General features: G+C 40.2%; 1 protein-coding gene across 1 annotated transcript in view; it reads right to left on the bottom strand.

The window, feature by feature from the left end:
- Window positions 1-21834, bottom strand: part of ADAMTSL1 (ADAMTS like 1) — a 431341-nt gene that overhangs the window by 245339 nt on the left and 164168 nt on the right. The window contains exons 7-8 of the mRNA XM_021715583.1: window positions 19702-19859; window positions 1243-1354 (exon numbers count right to left, since the gene is read on the bottom strand). Of these exons, the coding sequence (XP_021571258.1) occupies window positions 1243-1354; window positions 19702-19859 (270 nt within the window). The remainder of the gene's footprint in view (window positions 1-1242; window positions 1355-19701; window positions 19860-21834) is intronic.

The raw sequence follows: 21834 nt of genomic DNA, 5'->3' as shown, positions 1-21834 counted from the left end.
TCATGAAGACCAGAAAACTGGGGGAAGAAACCTTTTCCAGTAACACAAAATGCTGTCCACGTTACAGCTGTGATGGAGCAGAGAGGAATTTATTTAGTGACTTTTCAGGAGAACTTCATTTTAATGAACAAGTAAAGCATATGACATTTCTTTTCATGCAGGGATGATGAGGGAGAGGTGAAAAACAAACCTACAGTGCAGTGGCTTTTTTTTCTGGTAGTAAACTATTTTCTCTGATTAAGAAAATGTGATAAAACTCCTCATTTGAATCCTGAATAAATGCCTTTACTTCAACTCGATGAGTAGTTTAAACTCGAATGAAGTGTCTGCCTCAGGACCAAGTTGTGGCCCAATTAGGATATTTCCAGCCCTGTCCTTTCACGAAATCAAAGAAAGAAGCAGACTGTTTTCTCGGGTGGAACTCTACAAACAGAAAATATTCCTGGGACATTTCGACGGAGGTGTCTACCGTACAGGAGGACGGATCTGGCTCTGTTCAGGAAGGATCTGACAGTACCCAGTTTCCTCCAGGCTGAAGTGACACCCCTTTTATTTTTGTTTTTGCTTTTTTGAGTCAGAGCCTCACTCCGTCGCCCAGGCTGGAGTGCAGTGGCACGCTCACGGCCGGCCACCGCAGCCTCGACCTGCTGGGCTCTGGCGATCCTTTGGCCTCAGCCTCCTGAGCAGCTGGCACTGCGGGCACATGCCACCATGCCTGGCTAATGTTTTTATTTTTTGTAGAGATGGGGCCATGTTATGTCGCCCAGGCTGGTCTCCAACTCTTGGGCCCAAGCCATCCTCCTGCCTCGACCTCCCAAAGTGCTAGGATTACAGGCAGGAGCCACGGTGCCCGGTCTCTGTGTCTTTTTAATTAATTAATAATTTATTTATTTTTGAGTCAGAGTCTCACTCTGTCATCCAGGCTGGAATGCAGTGGCACACTCACGACCACCGCAGCCTCGATCTGCTGGCTCTGACGATCTTTCTGCCTCAGTCTTCCAAGTAGCCAGAACTACAGGCCCGCGCCACCACGCCTGGCTAATTTTTGATGTATTGTAGAGACGAGGTCTCCCCAAGTTGCCCGGGCTGGTCTTGAACCCCAGGCTCAGGCCATCCACTCGCCTTGGCCTCCCAAAGTGCTGGGATGACAGGCTGAGCCACCAAGCCCAGCTTCCCCTTTAATAACAGCCAAGTATCTCCTCGTTGAAGACAAGAGTTTCCAGACTAAGCGAACACCATTACCTCCTCCACAGGTTGCTGAGCAAGGAAAGAAATCCGTCTCCCTCCATCGGTGGATGATGGGCTGATAGAAGATGAACTGGACGGTACTGTCAGTGGGTCCCAAATTACGGATCTGCAGGAGACAATGGGAAAGTAGAAGACCTGGTGTGACAGGAAAGTGCTCTCTGGCCCCTTGCGGCTTTGGATCAGGAGGGAGGGTGGTGGTGACGTGGGATGGACAGCACGGGGGAGAGGTGGCAATGGCACGGTCACTCACCTCTCGACTTAACCAGCGAGTGGTGCTTTCATAAGGTTTTGTGATCACCCCCTTCTCAGTTGTGTTACCACAGAGCAAAGGTGCCTCAATGTGTGATTCCCCTACCATCTTACCCAAGTCGGTATTCCCTTTTCTTCCTTCATTCCCACGCATAAAATTATGGGTTTTTAGATGTGGGCTTAGACATAGACTATTTGTTTTAAGAAAATTACAAATGCCACACTACTGCAGAAAATAAACGATACTGTCTCTGGTCAAGACAAAAAAAAAGTCCAAGAATGAAGTCGCTCTTCACATTCAGAGATAGACATGGGTTTCCTGTCAATACAGTGAATCATACATTTTAGTGTGCAAAGTGACCAGTTGGAAGCTTGCTAAAATGCAAATTCCTGGGCTGTGCCCAGATATCTAGGCAATTCAAATGTAGATAGTTCAAGAACCAAACTGAAAAAAACCCAACTTATATTCTAAAGGCAATTACTTTCCAATAAAACTGGTGCTTATGGAAATTACAACTCTTTTCTTTTTTTAAAGGGGGGAATGTAAGACAATAAGTCCTTAGTGGTTCTTAAAGGTACAAGGTTGAGAAAATATTCTAAAACTGTAAGAGAAGAAAAAAGTACCCAATATAGACAAGTGATTCCATGAAGGCAGAATGATATGTCATATAACATTTAGACTGTTGGGCAAGGTTTGGACTACTTATTTTATTAAAGGAGGGTCCAGGGACAATTGAGAAGATTACTTCTTACTCTAATTACCTTACAACAACTAGAGAAGCATCAGTTTCCCATGTCATCACAAGGCCTAAGTTTTTGTTAAAGTGCTTTTAAGCCGTTCCATCATCCCAACAGCCCTTTATCTTGGTTCGGTTTATTTAAAGATAAAGATAGTGTTATTTCTGTGCTACTAAATTTAACAAGTAGTTGAAACATCTAGGATGCAGGGAAAAATAAGAATACTGAAGAAATAGAGCCCCCTACACTCCCCAAAAAAGGATAGGTGCTAAACTCTAGTTTTGGGAATTTAGATGGAAATATGTACATACTCCTCAGAGAATCTGGGAGAGGCACAAGGAGAAAGAATAGAGAAAACCTACAGAACATCTCTTATGACCCTGGGATTCTGACCCACAGAGCATTCTGGTCTTTTCTAATTAGAATAAACAGTGATGTAATTCCCAACTTTATAACAAAAACAGCTGGAGCAATAGTGTCTTTCACAAAAAAAGAGCATTGCCTATAGATTAATATTTCTCAGCCCTGTGTGTCAGATACAAGGGTATCCAAACTACTTGCTTAAGAATGTGATATTAATCATATTCTTTGGAAAGCACTTTTTTTTTAAAGTTCACAAAAACCTCCAGCTCCCTTGGGATGTGTGATTATCACACTGGAAAGCTATCAGAAGAGGGCTCTCATTTGAACACAAGCTCCATGAAAAAATAAAAAGACCAGAGCATTTGTTTAGACCCAGAGTTGTGGGTTTTTTTTTTTTGTTGTTGTTGTTGTTGCAGGGTTTCCTTTTGGAATTTAGGAAACTAATGTGAATCCTGGAAAAGCAAAAGAAAAAAAAATCATAGCTTCTCATGACCCAAGTGAGGAGGCTACAGCAGGATGCCTGCTGACCACTTGGGCTAGAATATCCATACAGTGATTAACAATAAAAGCACTTCTTTATGGCTGCACAATATTCCATCGGACTTTGCAGCAACTTGGATGGATTTGGAGTCGATCATACTCAGTGATTTATCACAGAAACAAAGAACAGAGTTCCATGTGTTCCCACTCATAAGGGGACCTTGAACAATTATAATGCTATAAGAAAGCGAATGGCAGTAGTGGGAAACTGTCAGGAGGTGGGGGTGGAATTGGCAGTTGAGGGAAACTGCTAGGGGAGGGAGGGGCACACCTCCTCAACAAGGGTACCTGCATGATCAATGTTTATATCCCTAACCCTGAATTGTACCCCACATCTTTAAAATAAAAATTTAAAAAAATTAAAAAAAAAAACAATAAAAGCACTTTATGCCCTACGAGGAAGAAATGAATGAAAGGAGTTTTGGTGTTAAGAGAGAGGGTCAGTAGGCACCACGTTGAAGGAAAGAAAACAAGCAGCTTGGAAAGAACATTTTTTTTTGAATTGGAGTCTCACTCTGTCGCCCCGACTGGAGTGCCGCTCCTGGGCCCCCGCAGCCTCGACCTGCTGGGCTCCGGCGATCCTTCCGCCCCACCCTTCCGAGTAGCTGGAACTACAGGCCCACGCTACCACGCCCGGCTAATTTTTTGATTTATTGTAGAGATGAGGTCTCGCCAAGTTGCCCAGGCGGGTCTCGAACCCGCGGGCTCAGGCAATCCACTCACCTTAGCCTCCCAGGGCGTGGGATTACAGGCTGAGCCACCGAGCCCGGCTAGAACATTGTTCTTGAAAGGACATAACATGGAGTCAATACAACCAAACACTGCCTAGTTGTCATGTTTTTCCAGCAGTTCACTTAACTTACCCTCAGAAGCCAAGGATGGAACCAGTTTCTCAGAAGTAGCTATTGATGATTGCTTTGAAACCCCCTCTCCAGCTTGTTTTGTAAACAAGTTAACCTAATCAGTCCTTTCTGACACAGACCCCATCACCATGGCAGCAATCATGTGACTAACCCACTCATCTGCCTGCCTTCCATCACTGAGGGCAGTACCTGCATTACCTGTCCCCTCTGTGATGATGTGCAGCAAACCACCACCCAATCACCTTAACGACCTCCCCCCATCAAAGGGGAAGGTTTTAAAGCATTTGACTTCAAGTGGCCAGTCGGCATCCCATTGTTAAACTCTGGTGTGTCCACACGGCTTTCTGAGCTACTGCCCCACCATGTTTCTTAGCTTTGGCTTCCTCTCCAACCTTGGGAGGTGAATCGCCTCTCCCCTCTCTCTCTTTCTCGCTAATTTACTTTCTAGCTAAATTGTATTTTCCAATTTAACTTCTGTGTCATTCTTTGCATCCTTCATGGGGCATCAGATCGCACAACGCCACCTCAGCGGGTCTGACCTAACGTTTTGGAGGCCCTGCTGGGATATAGTTGTAACCCAACAGTCCTGAATGAGTTCAACAAAAACTATGTAGAAAGACCATAAAATCTGAAGCTGTATGCTTACATGTGTAAACAGATTGGAAATGAATAGTGACTTATTTTAGACAGATAAAACCAATCATGAGGAATCCAAATCTCTGGCCACATAATCTTGCTTGGTTTTTGCCATATTGATAATATACCTTCCTCCTTCCCTTCTCTGTAGTCTCATTCTAACAACGACCACCACAACAATCAGCACTTATTACATCCTTACCATATGCAAGGTATAGTTTATTTACATTTAATCTCAGAATGACTCTGTAGTAACAACAAGAAAAATGAGGCTCAGAGAGGTTAAGTGATTTGCTCAAGGCCACACAGCTAAGGCATAACAGAACGAGATTTGAATTCAGGCTTGCCTAGTTCTAAAGCTGCCATTCTTTTCATGGTACCAAGCAATCTCCACAGTGAAGTGGTGTTGTGAAGATTTTTGTATTTATCTCTAGCTGTATCCTTGCATCTATCACCTCAGTATCTTCTTTAAAAAAACAAATATTTATTTTTTAAGAAATTTGTTGCTCAGGATGGTCTTGAACTCCTGTCCTCAAGAGACGAGCCTCTCACCTCAGCCTCCCAAAGTGCTGGGATTATAGATGTGAGTCACCACACCTGACCCTCAGTATCTTCCTAATCTTTCGTTTTAAAGTATAAAAATGCTTTAAAAAGTATTTTTTAAAAAGAGGCTAAGATGTCCGACTTTGGTGACCTGTTGCTCATGGAGGTGAGCCTGCCATGGTTTTTTTCCTCAGGTTTTTAGTTCCTGCCTGCTCGGTTCCTTGTTATCACTCTTGAAGCTTCATAAAACCTAAATGCTTAAGCATTGGGTTCTGGTTCTCAAGAGTATGCTGAAAGCTACAGTTTGACACATTGGAATTCAGTGTAGGAGGCGAAACATATCTGGCATATGCAATTTTGACCTCTTGATGTTAATAAGGAAAATGATCGTTGTGAACCAAGCTCTTCTTCCTATAATTGCAATATTTCAGTGATTCAAATTCAACACAGTGACTTCTCACACTTAAAGTAAATGAGAAGAGAAATTGGCCCCTTTTCATATCAACGGATCGCACTTTCAGGACAGACCTGGAGGGCCATACAAATTTGTCTGCGGGGTTATGTTGCTCTTTAAGTTCATGTAAAATCAGAGGAACCCAAGGAGAAATTATAAACCTCAAGTACACAGAGGCTCTCCCCAGTAAAACACCATGAAAGCATCTTTTTCTTCTGAGTTGGGAAAAGGAAAATGTGTAAGCTTTGGGATTTTCCCCAACTTAGTTTCTTTCACTCACAGATGTAGAAACTTTTGCCCCAGATGGGCTGGCGAGGGTGCTGGCAGTATGGGGTGCCCCCAACCCATCTAGGCTGTAGTTCAATTGCAGCTCTGCTGAGGACAGGCAGACAAAAGGACGCTACAAGGGACTTGCTACTGGGCGCCTCTGAGCTGGGATCCACAGTGTTATCCGACTTGGCCACAGTGCTCTCAGGGCAACAGGGATGTCATGACTTGGGAAAACTTGGGAGTAGCAGAAGTGCATCCATGTGCCTGCTAGGAAGAGAACAAAATGGAATATGGGTAAATCTCTTTATTAAATGCTGTGGTCAACTATACTGCATTTTGGACCGTTCTGGTAGTTGACAGTGATACTGTGTCCTCAAGAACTGCTGTGAACCAGGTGCGGTGGCTCATGCCTGTAATCCCAGCACTTTGAGAGGCAGAGGTGAGAGGATTGCCTGAACCCACAGGTTCCAGACCAGCCTGGGCAACTTGGAGACCTCATCTCTACAATTAAAAAAAAAATTGCCCAGGCGTGGTGGCCCATACCTGTAGTTCCACCTGCTTGGAAGACTGAGGCAGAAGGATCACCTGAGCGCAGCAGGTCAGGTCAGGCTGTGGTGGCCCTAAGAGTACCATCGTACCCCCGCCTAGGTGACAGAGTGAGACTGACTCAAAACAAACAGACAGAAAACTGCTGTAAATATATTTTAAAAAGCTTTTGTTTGGGTTTTCAAAGACATGTAATGATAATTAAATCTTCTTACAGCACTTACAGACCTATAAACACTTGATTTTGATGCAATTTTATTTTATTGCCTTTCTCTTCCATATTTATTCCATAAACACCATACACATCATGGGGGCAGGCAGCATTTATCTTGCTTATCATTTTTTCTACAGTACCATCTACAGATTCTTACAATAGTAAGAATCTGAACAATGACGGAATAAATGAATGCATGAAAGAACAAACAACTGAATTATATACTGATCATGGTCCTTTCAGATACTTTTGGAATAACAAACTATTATTTGTGATAAGTTCTTAGACGAGTTGTCATCTTTTTTTTCAGATTATAAAATATAGTTTATTTAGAAAGTAAATTAGAGAGAAAGAGGTGATTCACCTCCCCAAAGTAGGGAAGGGGGCCAAAGCTTAAGAAAACATGGCCTGACCATAGCTCAAAGAGCACACGGCCACACCATAGGTCAGCAAGGCAATGGCCGATTTGTCATCTTTTTATATACATCTGCCAGTTTTTCTGACTGATTACTTCCACCAAATAATAAAATTCAACAGCCTTCACTTAAGAGCACTTTCCAACCACCTGTGAAGGCTGTCTCTTTAGGCAAGATAATAGAGTGGAAGGGGTTTGCAAAAAAAAAAAAATGCTACTTGTTAGCAGAGTAAAACAGATTCAGTCATCTCACTATTTGGTCATTTTAATCATTGGAAATGATGGCTAAGATTAGGATGAGAGGCCGGGCTCGGTGGATCATCCTGTAATCCCAGCACTCTGGGAGACCAAGGCGAGTCGATTGCCTGAGTCCGTGGATTTGAGACCAACCTGGGCAACTTGGCGAGACCTTGTCTCTACAATAAATAAAAAATTAGCCAGGCATGGTAGCGCACGCCTGTAGTTCCAGCTACTTGGAAGGTTGAGGCGGAAGGATTGCCGGAGCCCAGCAGGTCGACATTGGGATGGCCGTGAGTGTGCCACATGACTCCAGCCTGGGTGACAGAGTGAGACTCCAACTCAAAAAGGAAAAAAAAAAAAGATTAGGATTAGAAGATAAATATGATTAAAAAATAATTAGTACTCAACTTTCACTTCCTATAGAGTTCTCTAGTCCTTCTAGACCTACAGACCTCAAAATTGGATGATATTGCAATTCAACCCATAGGTCCCTAACTCAGGGTTGCATGAGAGATTTTGGTCACTTCTCCAGTGAGCAGCAGAATGTACTAAACTCTACAGTCCTTATCCAGTCCACCACACTATACTGGCATCGACAAAATGTTTATATAGTCAGTGTATCAAGTTTAAACTTTTTGGAAGAAATGCTCTTCTAGGAAGCAAGAGGAGAACTTAGTCTAGTTTTAAAGGAGGCCAGAAAATAAGATTCCAAAACATTATTTTGGAACCAATGGCAATATATAACAATTCCTCACTATAAGAAGATCTTCCTTTTGTATGAAAAATGCCTTTTCCTGTTAAAGAAACAAAAATTGACAAGTGGCCATTCTGACTTCTATGTATCTTATTGAAAAAGGTGCTGAAATTAATATATCTTGCATCCACTAAAAAGCTATTGGAACTAGTAAATGAATTCAGTAAAGTTGCAGGATGCAAAATCCACAAATAAAAATTGGTAGCATTTTTGTACACTAATAGTAAACTATTCAAAAAAGAAATCAAGAAAACAATTCCATTTACAATAGCTACAAAAACACTTAGGGATAAAATTAACCAAGGAAGTAAAAGGCATGCACACTGAAAACTATAAAACATTGACTAAAAAATTGAAAAGGACATAAATAAATGGAAAGATATTCTGTGTTCATGAATTGAAAGAATATTGTTAAAATGTTTATACTACTCAAACTATCTACGGATTTAATGCAATACCTATAAAAATTCCAATGAAACTTTTCACAAGAATAGAAAAAATACTCTAAAATTGATACAGAACCACAAAAGATAAAAAAATAGCCAAATAAATCTTGAGTAAAAAATGAATAAAACTAGAGGCATCACAATACCTGATTTCAAAATCTAACTAAAAAACTACAGTAATCAAAACAGCATGGGTACTAGCCTAAAAACAGATACACAGACCAGTGAAACAGAATAGAGCCCAGAAATTAACCAACACATTTTTTTTTGAGTTGGAGTCTCACTCTGTCACCCAGACTGGAGTGCAGTGGCATGCTCCTGGCCACTGCAGCCTCGAACTGCTGGGCTCCGACGATCCTTCTGCCTCAGCCTTCCAAGTAGCTGGAACTACAGGTGCATGCTATCATGCCTGGCTGATTTTTGATTCATTGTAGAGATGTGGTCTCGCCAAGTTGCCCAGGAGGGTCTCAAACCCGTGGGCTCAGGCAATCCACTCACCTCGGCCTCCCAAAGTGCAGGACTACAGGCTGAGCCACCAAGCCCAACCAACCCACAAATTTAAAGTCAATTAACTTTTGACAAAAATACCAAGAACACGTACTGTGGAAAGGACAATAGTGTATAGAAAACTGGATATTCATATTCAGAAAAATTAAATTAGACCCTTATCTCACACAATATGCAAAAAACCCCAAAAAAACTTGAAATGAAAGACTTAAATATAAGACCTGAAACTATAAAACTACTAGAAGAAAACATAGGTGACAAAGCTTCATGGCATTGGTCTGGATGATAATTTTTTGGGGTAAGACCCAAAAGTAAAGACAACAAAGGCAAAAATAAAGCAATGGAATTGTATCAAACCAGAAAGCTTCTGCATAGTAAAGAAAACAATAAACAGAATGACAAGATAATCTACAAAACAGGTGAAAATATTTTTAAACCAGACATCTGATAAGGGTTAATGTCCAAAATATATAAACAACTCAAAGAACTCAATATCAAGAAAACAACCTAATTAAAAATGAACAGGAAAAGGGAGGAAGATGGTGGTGGAGCCAGTTAGACTATGCGAGTCCCAGTCAAAGCCCTTCCTGGGAGGAAGCTGCTGGTTGTGACTGCCAGCTCCAGGCTCTGCCTCACCATTGCAGTGCTTGGCTGGACACTGGCAACAAGAGCTGTGGAGGGGGCACAGCAAGGGAGGCTGGAGGCAGAGCACCACTGGAGAAGACAAAACAGACATCTACCCTGCTACCATCTTGAAAACTGGGCAGGAAAGTGCTCTGGTTTACTAACCACAAAGCAACACACCCAATCACTGTGACTAGTGGATTAACTACTCAGGGGTTGACTGTAACCCAGAGGAGACATCCCAAAAGCACAAACTCCAGAGGGACAGGATGAATGCTGAGTTTCAGGCACCCCACCCCTTACCCTGATTCAGCCATGGGACAAAGGGTGTGACCAGAAAAGGATGAGGAAGACCCCCAAAGAAATCAGCACTCCCCATCTTCCACCTTATTAGACTCAAAACCGTAAGAGAAAGCAAAATTTCCCACCCATGGCCATGTTTCAAAATAGAACAAATTGAGAACCCTGATCAGAGAAAAATAGAGGGCTGAGCAAACACTAGAAATTCAAGCCTCTCCCACTGCCACTGAATAATGGAACTAAAGAGAAAAGAAAGAGATCTGTCACAAATGAAGAAAAGTCAATGGAAGAACACAGGTAATTCCCAGTATACCAAAGAGAAAACACCTGAAAAATCAGACCTCACCCAAACAATGGAAGTCACCAAAGACCGGCCCCAGAATACAATAGGCATTAGGGAATGAATGGAAAGAGTGAATAAGGCTCAAGAAAGACAAGATGCAATGCTCAAGAAAGACAAGATACAACACTGAAAGAACTTGTAACAGAGATTTTGGCCATAAAAAATTTCATCCAGGAAATAAATAGCAAGATGACAAACATGGAAAGCAGAATTAATTAAGCAGAAGAAAGACTCTCAGAACTTGAGGACCAAAACATGGAATTAACCCAATCAGTAAAAAAACAGAAAGAAAGAACAAAGCCTCTAAGAGAGGCATAACTATATCATGAGACCCAATCTATACCTTACTGGTATCCCAGAAGAAGAGAGGGAAACAGAGAACACCTTGATGCAAGTATTTCAGGAAGTTATCCATGAAAATTTTCCTCATCTCACCAGAGATGTGATGATCCAAACACAAGAGATACTGAAAATCCTCACAAGACAACAAAGGAGAAGACCAACCCCTAGACACATAGGAATTTGCCTACACAAAGTAGGTACAAAGGAAAAAAATCCTAAAGACAGCAAGAGAGAAAGGGAAAAACCAACCAGAATAGCAGCAGACCTATTGGCAGAAACACTGCAAGCTAGAAGAGACTGGAGTCCAATTTTCAAAGTCCTCAAAGATAAACAATTACAACCAAGAATTTCCTACCTAGCCAAGCTCAGCTTCATCAGTGATAGATAATTAAAATCCTCCCCAGATATCCAATTCCTAAGAGATTATGCATCCTCCACATTAGCTCTACAAGAGATGTTTAAAAGGTATTAAGCACAGAAGAAAGAAAAAAAGAATGATCATGCTCTTCCCAGGAGAAAAGGAGAACACAGAATCAACAGAGAATACATTATGATTGCAAACATGAAAACACACACATATATCAACCCAAAAGCTAAAAGAAAACAAACAAAGAAATGACTTCATAAGAACCTCATGATAGGAATAAAGAATCACATTTCAATAATCAGCCTGAATGTGAATGGACTAAATGAACCACTGAAAAGACACAGAATAGCAAACTGGATAAAAAAACCACGATCCAATAATTTGCAGCATCCAGGAAACTCATTTCACCACAAGGGGTATGCACAACTCAAAGTTAGAGGATGGAAAATGAGTTTCCTGGTAAATGGATCACAAAAGAAGGCAGGAGTTGTGATTTTAACATCAGACAGAACAACCTTTAAGCTATCAAAAATTTAAAAAGATACAGAAGGACACAACATAATGATAAAAGGTTCAATCCATCAATAAGAACTATTCATCCTAAATGTATATGCATTCCAAACAGGAGCACCAGTATTTATAAACCAAGTACTAAGTAAACTAAAACAAGATATTGACTCTAATACTATTATAGCTGGGGATTTAAATACCCCCACCAACAACTCTAAATAGATCATCGAGGCAAAAAAAATCAACAAAGAGATGTAGAACCTCAACTTGATACTTGACCAAATGGACTTAATAGATACCTATAGAACACTCCACCCAACAACCACAGAATATATATTCTACTCATCACTACATGGAACATACTCCAAGATTGATCACCTCCTCGACCACAAATCAAGCATAAACAAATTTCATAGGATTGAAATACTGCCATGCACCTTCTCAAACCACAGTGGAATAAAAATAAATATCAATACCAACAAAATTTCCCCAAAACCCACGAAGACATGGACACTAAACAGCATGATGCTGAGTAACTACTGGGTCAATGGAGAAATCAAAACAGAAAAGAAAAGATTCCTGGAAACACATGAAAATGAAGAAACCTATTACCAAGCCTCTGTGATGCCATGACATAACTTCTAAGAGGAGAATATATCTCTATGAATACACATCAAGAAAATGGAATGATCACAAGTTAACAGTCTAACAAATCACCTAAGAGAGCTGGGAAGACAAGACCACCAAAACCCTAACTTTAGCAGAAGAATCCAGATCATCAAAATAAAAGCCCAAATATGAGATATAGAAGACAAAAATATCATAAAAAAATCAACAAAACAAAAAGCTGGTTCTTTGAAAGAATAAATGAGATTGATGAACCCCTAGCCAGAATGACCAAGAAAAAGAGAGAAAAAGCCCAAATAGACATAATCAGAAAGACAAAAGGTCAAATCACAACTGACCCCGAAGAAATACAAAAGATTATCAGAGATTACTATGCACACTTGTATGGAAACAAACTTGATAACCTAAATGAAAGGGAGTACTTTCTGACATCACAAAATCTTACAAAGTTGAAACAAGAAGACATTGAGACACTAAATAGACCCAATAACAACCCAGGAAATTGATGCCTTCATAAGAAAACTACAAAAAAAAGAGAAAGCCCTGAACCAGATGACTTTCCAGTGGAATTCTAGAAAACATACAAGGAAGAGGTGATACCAATCCTATTGAAAATATTTCAGGCAATTGAGAATGGCAGAATTACCCCCAAATCATTTTACAAAACAAACATCACACTGATAACCAAACAGGGTAAAGATTCAACAAAAAAAGAGAACTACAGGTCAATATCCCTAATGAACATTGACGCAAAAATTCTCAACAAGGTTCTAGCAAACCAGATTGAAAAACACATCTCAAAAATCATCCACCATGACCAAGTAGGCTTCATCCCTGGGATGCAAGGCTAGTTCAGTTCAACATCTACCAGACCATAAATGTAATTAACTACATCAATGGATGTAAAAACAAGAACCATATGATTATATCATTAGATGCAAAAAAAGTTTTTTTGTTTTGTTTTGTTTTGAGTTGGAGTCTCACTCTGTTTCCCAGACTGGAGTGCAGTGGCATGCTCCCGGCCACCGCAGCCTTGACCTGCTGGGCTCCGGCAATCCTTCTGCTTCAGCCTTCTAAGTAGCTGGAACTACAGGTACGTGCTACCACACCCAGCTAATTTTTTGATTTATTGTAGAGATAAGGTCTCACCAAGTTGCCCGGGTGGGTCTCGAACCCATGGACGCAGGCAATCCACTCACCTCAGCTTCCCAAAGTGTGGGATTACAGGCTGAGCCACCGAGCCCGGCTCAAAAAAATTTTTTGATAAAATCCAGCATCCCATCTTATAAAAACCCTCAAACACCTAGCCATAGAAGGAACACACCTCAAAACAGTAAATGCCATCTATGATAAACCCACAGCCAGCATATTGCTAAATGGACAGAAACTGGAAGCATGTCCTCTGAAAACTAGAACAAGACAAGGCTGCCCACTCTCACCCCTCCTTTTCAACATTGTGTTAGAAGTCCTAGCTAGAGCAATCAGACAAGAGAAGGAGATCAGGTATATCCAAATAGGCTAAGAGGAAATCAAGTTATCCCTCTTTGCTGATGATATGATCTTATACCTCAAAAATCCAAGAGAATCTGTCAAAAACCTCCTTGCACTGATAAAGGACTTTGACAAAGTCTTGGGGTACAAAATAAATGTGTAAAAGACAGTTGCATTCTTATACACCAACAACAAACAGGAAGAGAACTAAATAAAAAGCACACTCCCATTCACAACAGCAATAACAACAAAAAAATGAAATACCTCGGCATCTTCCTAACCAGAGAAATCAAAGAACTTTACAGTGAAAACTACAAAACACTGTTCAAAGAAATCCGAGATGACACAAACAAGTGGAAAAATATTCCATGCTCATGGATTGGAAGAATCAACATTGTTAAGATGTCCATCCTACCAAAGGCAATTTAGAGATTCAATGCAATACCCATTAAATTACCAACATCATTTTTCTCAGACTTGGAAATGACAATACAGAAATTCATATGGAAACACAAACTACCATGAATAGCCACAACAATCCCTAGCAAAAGAAACAAAGCAGGAGGTATTATACTTCCAGACTTCAAACTTTACCATAAGGCTACAATAATCAAAACAGTTTGGTATTGGTACAAGAAGAGGCATATAGACCAATGGAACAGGATGGAGACTCTGGAAGCAAAACCTCAATCTCTAAACCAACTCATCTTCAAAAAAGCCTCCACTAACAACCACTAGGGAGAGGAGAACCTATTCAGTAAATGGTGCTGGGAAAACTGGCTCACCACATACAGAAGATTAGAGCAAGACCCCTACCTATCACCATACACAAAAATCAGCTCTAAATGGATCAAAGACCTAAACATTAAACCTCAATCTTTAAGAATCTTCGATAATGCAGAAGAAGACACCCTTACAGAAATCAGAGTAGGCAACCAATTCCTGATCAAAATACCAGACGTCCATTCCATAAGAGATAGGATAGACAAGTGGGACCTCATCAAATTGACAAGCTTCTGCAAAGCAAAGGGAACTCTCAAGAGAGCAGGGAGACTGCCTACAGAATGGGAAAAAAATATTGCCAACAGTATATCTGACAAAGGCCTAACATCTAGGATCTACAAGGAACTCAAATGTGCCAAAAAGAAAAAAAACAAACAGTCCCATTAAAAAGTGGGCAAAAGACATGAATAGATACTTCTCAAGAGAAGATATACAGACAGCCAACAGACACATGAAAAAGTACTCAGCCTCACTAATCATCAGAGAAATGCAAATCAAAACCACACTGAGATATGACCTAACTCCAAGAAGAATGGCCATCAGTAATAATACAAAAAACAACAGATGCTGGTGAAGATGCAGAGAAAAGGGAATGCTTCTATACTGCTGGTGGCAATGCAAACTAGTTCAACCTCTATGGAAAACAGTGTGGCGATTTCTAAAAAACTAGAAATTGATCTTCCATATGACCCAGCAATCCCCCTATTGGGAATATACCCAGAGGAACTCAAATCATTCTACAAAAAAGATACCTGCACACGCATGTTTATTGCAACAGTATTCACAATAGCAAAAACATGGAACCAATCATGCTGACTATTGCAACTGGACTGGATAAAATGTGGTACATACACATGATAGAATATTATGCAGCCATAAAGAAGGACAAACATATGGACTTTGCAGCAACTTGGATGAATTTAGAGTCTATCATACTCAGTAATCTATCACAGAGACAAAGAAAAGAGTGCCATATATTCTCACTCATAAACGGACCCTGAATATTTACCATAATACTATAAGAAAGGGATTGGCAGTCGCAGGATACTGCTGGGGTGGAAGTGGGGACACAATATCCAAGGGCACCTGGTCTCAAACCAGGCAAAGTGGGGACCAAAGGGAAGCCCAAACTTTGCCTGTATGATGTCCACTTGTATACCTAATCCTGACTTGTACCCTACATCTTTAACAGAAGACATACAAATGGCCAATGGGTACATGAAAAAATGTTCAATGTCACTGATCATCAGGGAAATGCAATCAAAACCACAATGATATATTACCTCACATCTGTTAGAATTGCTCTTCTCAAAAGGATAAAAGGTAAGTGTTGACAAGGATGTAGAGAAAAGGGAACCGTTGTATGCTGTTGTTGGGAATCTAAATTGGTGTAACCATTATGGGAAACAGTAGGAAGATTTCTCAAAAAATTAAAAATAGAACTCACATATGATCCAGCAATCTTACTCCTGGGTATATAGCCAAAGGAAACAAGATCAGCATGTCAAAGAGACATCTGCACACTCAGGCTCACTGCAGTATCATTCAAAATAGCCAAGATATGAAATCAACCTAAATGTTCTTCAGTGGATGACTGGATAAAGAAAATATTATACACATACACATACATTTTATATACATATAAATACACACGTATATAACAAACACACACAACAGGATGCTAGTCAGCCTTAAAAAAAGAAGAAAATCCCATCAATTTCGACAATATGGATGAACCTGGAGATTATTATGTCAAGTGAAATAAGCCAGAACCGGGCTTGGTGGCTCAGCCTGTAATCCTGTGCCTTGGGAGGCCGAGGTGAGTGAATTGCCTGAACCCGTGGGTTCGAGACCTGCCCAGGCAACTTGGCGAGACCTCATCTCTACAATAAATCAAAAAAATTAGCCAGGTGTGGTAGCACGCGCCTGTAGTTCCAGATACTCGGAAGGCTGAGGCGAAGGATCGCCTGAGCCCAGCAGGTCGAGGCTGCGGTGGCCGGGAGCGGCCACTGCACTCCAGTCTGGGCGACAGAGTGATACTCCAACTCAAAAAAAAAAAAAAAAAGAAAGAAAAAAAATAAGCCAGGTACAGAAAGATAAATACTACATGGTCTCACTTACAGGTAAAATTTAGAACCAGAGAGTAGAATGGTGGTTCCCAGGGGCTTGGCAGGTGGGGAGGGAGATGGTGGTGGAAAATTGCAAATTTCAGTTAGATCGGAGGAATAAGTTCAAGAGATCTATTGTACAATATGATGACTATAGTTGATAATATATTGCACTCTTGAAAATTGCTAAGAGAAAGATTTTAAGTGTTCTCACCACAAAAAAGATATGTAAGGTAATGCAAAAGTTAATTAGCTCAATTTAGCTCTTGTACAAAGTATACATATTTATAAACATGTCGTATATGACAAATATTTTATTTGTCAACTTAAAAAATTAATTAATGAATTGAAAAATAAAAGTAGATAACCGATTCCTCCTATCAGACAGTTTAAAGGGAGATGGCCACATCTCAAAAATCAATCCTGTCATTCCTTTTTTTTTTTTTTTTTATAACCTTCAAATAGCTGTTGCCGAGCTCTCTGCAAAGGCTCAGACACTCATGGCCTCTCTCAAAGCTCTACACTGACAGCTCCCTGCTATATGTTTGGTTTACTCCTCTTTCTGAATCACCAGGTTTTGTATCATCAGATCACCCAGGGTAGTTCCACCATTTCAAGGATGATACTATTTGCTGAGTGTGAAGAAGGGTTTCAGTGTTTCTAATGAAGTTTATCAATGTGAGATTCTTTTGAGACTTGGATATACTGCATTTTAAATCTATAAAGGGGATTTGATTAACCCAAAAGATATATGTAATGCAAAAAAGACTACACTCTGAACACTTCTAAAATCTGAATTAATACTATGCATAATTTTGAACACCTAAATCACGGAAAGTGATGAATAATCAAATGGTAATCTTTTATTTCTTGGGGAAAACTGGGGGAGAAAATTATGAATTACTGAGGGGAAAAAAGATAATTTTCTTCTTTTTTTCTATATCTGCTTAAATTAACCAACTCATTTTCCAGTTTGAGTAAATTCACTTAAAAAATTACATAATCTATCCTAGAATCATTTTACATTTATTTTATTCCCAATATTTTCTGATGAAACCTTAGAAGAACAATATTACTATATTTCCCTAGAAGCAACACAAAATACTGAAATCTATTTCTGGGCCAGAAATAAAGACATGTGACTTTAATATCTGGTTTACCATCAGTGTGAACTTAGGCAAGTCACTCCGCTTTCCTGAAGCAAGTTTCCTTGTGTGTATAAAAGAGATGTCAGTGTCTGCTCTACTTAAACAATTGTTGTGCAATAAAAGTTCTTTATTTATCTAGCACTTGCTATGCTTTCTGGTCTCTTCTTATGGCGATATGAAGACATATACAATTCAGTCTCTTCCCTGGAGGAACACACAGGGGGAAATGTAACGTCAACAGGAATTTGGGAGTGGAGTCTCACACTCAGGGAGAAAATCCTGAGGAAGAAGTGAAAGTCCGTGAAATGGATGGAAAAGGAAAAGACAAGCGCTTTCTAGGCACAGCATTTTGCAAAGGTAACAAGTTATGAGAGTATAAGGTGTTGGGGAACCTTCCAGTCATTCAGTTGGCTGAAACGGAAGGGTGAGGTTGGAAAGGTAGACATAAGACGACTTACCGAGAGTAATGAACGCGATGATTTGGATTTACATTTTAACCTCAAAGCAATGAGTGGAGGAAAGGGGCTAGGCAGGATTACAAGGAGAGTTATGGTTTCAGAAAACTCACTCTGAAAGCAACAATGAAGCAGAGGCTGGAAAATGGATTCAGAGTCCATGATATTTGTTCAGGTGGGAAAATACAAAGGCCTAAAGGAAGACAGTGGCAGCAAGGATGGAGAAGGAAGAACAATCCTGACAGATGGCCAAGAGGCAAACTGACTGGGGGCAGATAGAAAAGGGAAAATTGGAGTGAATCAAGGTCTTTGACTTGCCTGGGTAGATAGTGTATTTGCTTCTCAGATAAACAGTCAAGCAAAGAAAGGAGGGTTCTGGGACAAGGCAAGTTCAGTTTTGGCATGCTGAACATGTTGTGTCTATGGGATGTCCAGGCAGTGATGGGCAGAAGACAGGATAGATGAAATGCATTTGACAATGCTGTGAGCTATTCAGATGTGAATAGTATTACTCGAATCCAATTCTGTATTTTCAGCATGAGTATTAACTCCTGCAAGGCCACTAGGGAAATTACTGTGGTATATATGGTCTATTTAACAGTACTCTAAGGATTCCAAAGAATAAAGACATCTTTCACTTCTTTACTGGGTTTTCTTGCTTCGCGGAAATTATGTAACTACCTACAGCATCATTTCTTCGTGAGTTACCTCTGATGGCGTATAGCTTCTTGCGCACATTTATGCGGTTGGCATCTGGACTGGATTAAAAAGAACTACCATGCAGACGAAGACAGAGGACAGTATTCTGGAACCCTTCTTCCCTCCAACCTCACCACCTATCACATTTTCCTATATGCATTCTTACTTTCAGCTGCCATGGGGTCATCAAGCCTTAGCTTAAATCAAATGTCCTCTGGCTCCAGGTCCCATGATGAAAAATTTATGGAGTCCTGGACACATGACAAGTTTTACAGCTTTACAGCTGAAATCCTTCAGGTCCTCCTGACCTACTGAAGGAAAAAATATGTTTCATTTTATTGTGATTCCCAAATGTTCTTCTAGCATGTGCATTTCTCCAGCAGAACGTTCATGTTGCTTCCAGCAATGTGTTTCATATTACCTTGAAGAGTAGGGAAGTTCTGATAGAAGGAAACAACTTGGTCTTCTTGCCAGTACAAGAGAAAACAGAGCTTGCCATTGGAAGTATGATTAGTTGACCAAGTCTACAGATCAGCAGTTTATATTTCTCTTTTACTGAGGATACCCTAGGAGTCAACGACCGTATCCTAATTGTTTTAAAAACAGTTTATATCCCCCAACTTATGATATATTGACTTCTTATATAGGGTCATTTTGTTAATAATATATACAAAGATTTTCCTATGATCTTAGGAATATCATATGTTCTTGTCAAGTTCAGGATGTAGCTAGCTCAATACCCTTGAATTAAACATTTCCTGGATAACAAACAGACTTTCCAAATATATGTCAAAATCTAAAGCCTCTCTTTCCTCAGGAGATTATAAGTAACATCAGCTTGGATATGCCTTGAAAATAAGGTACCTAAACGGGCTCACCTTGACAATGAAATCTGCTGTGAGTGGTCCAGCCATTCTCAGTATCTCCTTGTCTGGTAATTTCTGGAAGTCCACACTAGAATTGTCCACAAGAAATGTGCCTGCAGAGCTGAGACTGTTTTCACCTTTAGCTCCCTGGAGGGTTTTGGTTTCCAGATCTACATGATCAAACACATGAAGAGGAGAGAAAGATGGTTCTAGAGCTACCACAGACCGCATGCAAGCACATTTCATGCAACAAAGTTTAGAGCCATGTAAAGGAGACACATCATGGTTTATGTGGCTGACAAAATTGAAATTATGATATAAACAAAGCATATAAGCACTACTGCATCACATCGGAGTTTACGCTGAAAATGAAATTATTTTAAAATGTATTAGTCAAGCATTTAAGGCTCCCTGTCAAAAAGTCTTTGACTCTCTGGATGTTTTCATTTGGACATCCCATTTGACCTCAGTCTTATTCCTTTGTCTGAACAACCTTACATGCATATCTTACTGATTTCAGTTTTAATGACCATCAGCCTAGGTGATACCCTTCAGTTTTCTTTTTGCTCTGTGAGATCCAGGGTATGTCTCTGAGTTGCCTGTGTAACTTTATATTTATGCATATACTTGTGTTTGTTTATGCTTTCTGGTTGCATGTTGCTTATGTGCTATTGCTCAAAAGGAAGAAACCACAGTGAATTAAGAACAGGGGCTATCCTTTTTAATACTATCTTTTTAAAATGCTTTTTGAGGAAGTGGGATTAGCAGTAGTGGGAATCTGCCTGTGGAAGGGGAGGCACGTCTCATCAATAAGGGTGCCTGCGTAATGAACATTTGTATACCTAACCTTGAATTGTACCCTACATCTATAAAATAAAAAAATTTTTAAAAATGCTTTTTGATACTTAATTCCAGTTTGTGTGTGTGTGTGTGTGTGTATGCATGTATAAAGTATTTCATAAGTGCTTAAGATAGAAAGAACTTGATTTCCTGGAGCATTCAAATCCAAATGTGGTCAGTGACAAAGCCTATGAATCATCATCTGTTAGAGTAAATCAGAGCATGCCGGGATGATGATAATTACGGTGTGAGTTTCAGAGAATACTAAGTTCTCATGGATTGAGAGGTGATTTAGAATAACTGTATGCTGCATGAAGAAAGGTAGATAGACTAAGGCGAATGGGTTCCAAAACTTGCAAAGAATTTTTGGTTTTGGCAGCGATTCTTCAGCAGAAAGATGGAATCCCTGGGTAGGACTCTGGGTTAAAAAAAATTTAAGGTATCTGGAGGTAATCAAGTACCTAAAGCATTTGTATGATATTATTCTAAATGTAGTCTGCTTCTAGTTCTCTACGGCTAGGAATACCAACAGGTGGGAAATGTTGGTGTTTGAGGAAATGCCCACTGACTCTCAGATGGTCTGTGAGCTCTTCTTCTAGAGTAGGCCAGGCTTCACTCCCTTGCCTCAGTGCAGAGAGGACCCCGCAGAAGAATACAGGGCACATTAAGGGAATCCTGTAGTGGGGAAATCACAGTTGCTGTCATCGAGGCAAAGTAACAGCACTGTGTCTCCTTCCTCCAGCCTTTGTTCCTCAGGCCACCCTATGTGTAATCATAGAGATAGCTCCAGGACATAACTTAGTTTTGGAATAATCTTGGAGTTCTGGGTCTGATCTGACCATCTGATTCAAATGTATTGAGATGCTCACAGCTGTTTTTTTCTTAAAAAAAATTTTTTTTTAATTATAAAGATGTGGGGTACAATTCGGGGTTAGGTATATAAACATTGATCATGCAGGTACCCTTGTTGATGAGGTATGTCCCTCCCTCCCCTAGCAGTTTCCCTCAACTGCCAATCCCACCCACCCCTCCCCTGACAGTTTCCCACTACTGCCAATCGACAGCTGTTTTTTTCAAGGAATTTCTGATTAAAGGGGAGCCAGGGGCAGACCAGATCTCCTAATCTTGTTCTGATTTAGCTCTGAATATTGAAGGCTGGTTTCATACTGGACCAACTTCCGGGAGTGAAGAGCAAAAGAGTTGTAGGAGACACAGGGTATCATGTACTCCCACATTTGTTTTGCTGAATTATATTCCAAATACAAAGCAAAACTAAACTAAACTAAAAAAATTCTTCAGCTGTAT

Source organism: Carlito syrichta, unplaced genomic scaffold (assembly GCF_000164805.1).
Source record: "Carlito syrichta isolate Samal-C Ts95f unplaced genomic scaffold, Tarsius_syrichta-2.0.1 Scaffold307203, whole genome shotgun sequence".
Classification (NCBI taxonomy): Eukaryota; Metazoa; Chordata; class Mammalia; order Primates; family Tarsiidae; genus Carlito; species Carlito syrichta.
This window is presented reverse-complemented; position numbering and strand designations above follow the sequence as displayed.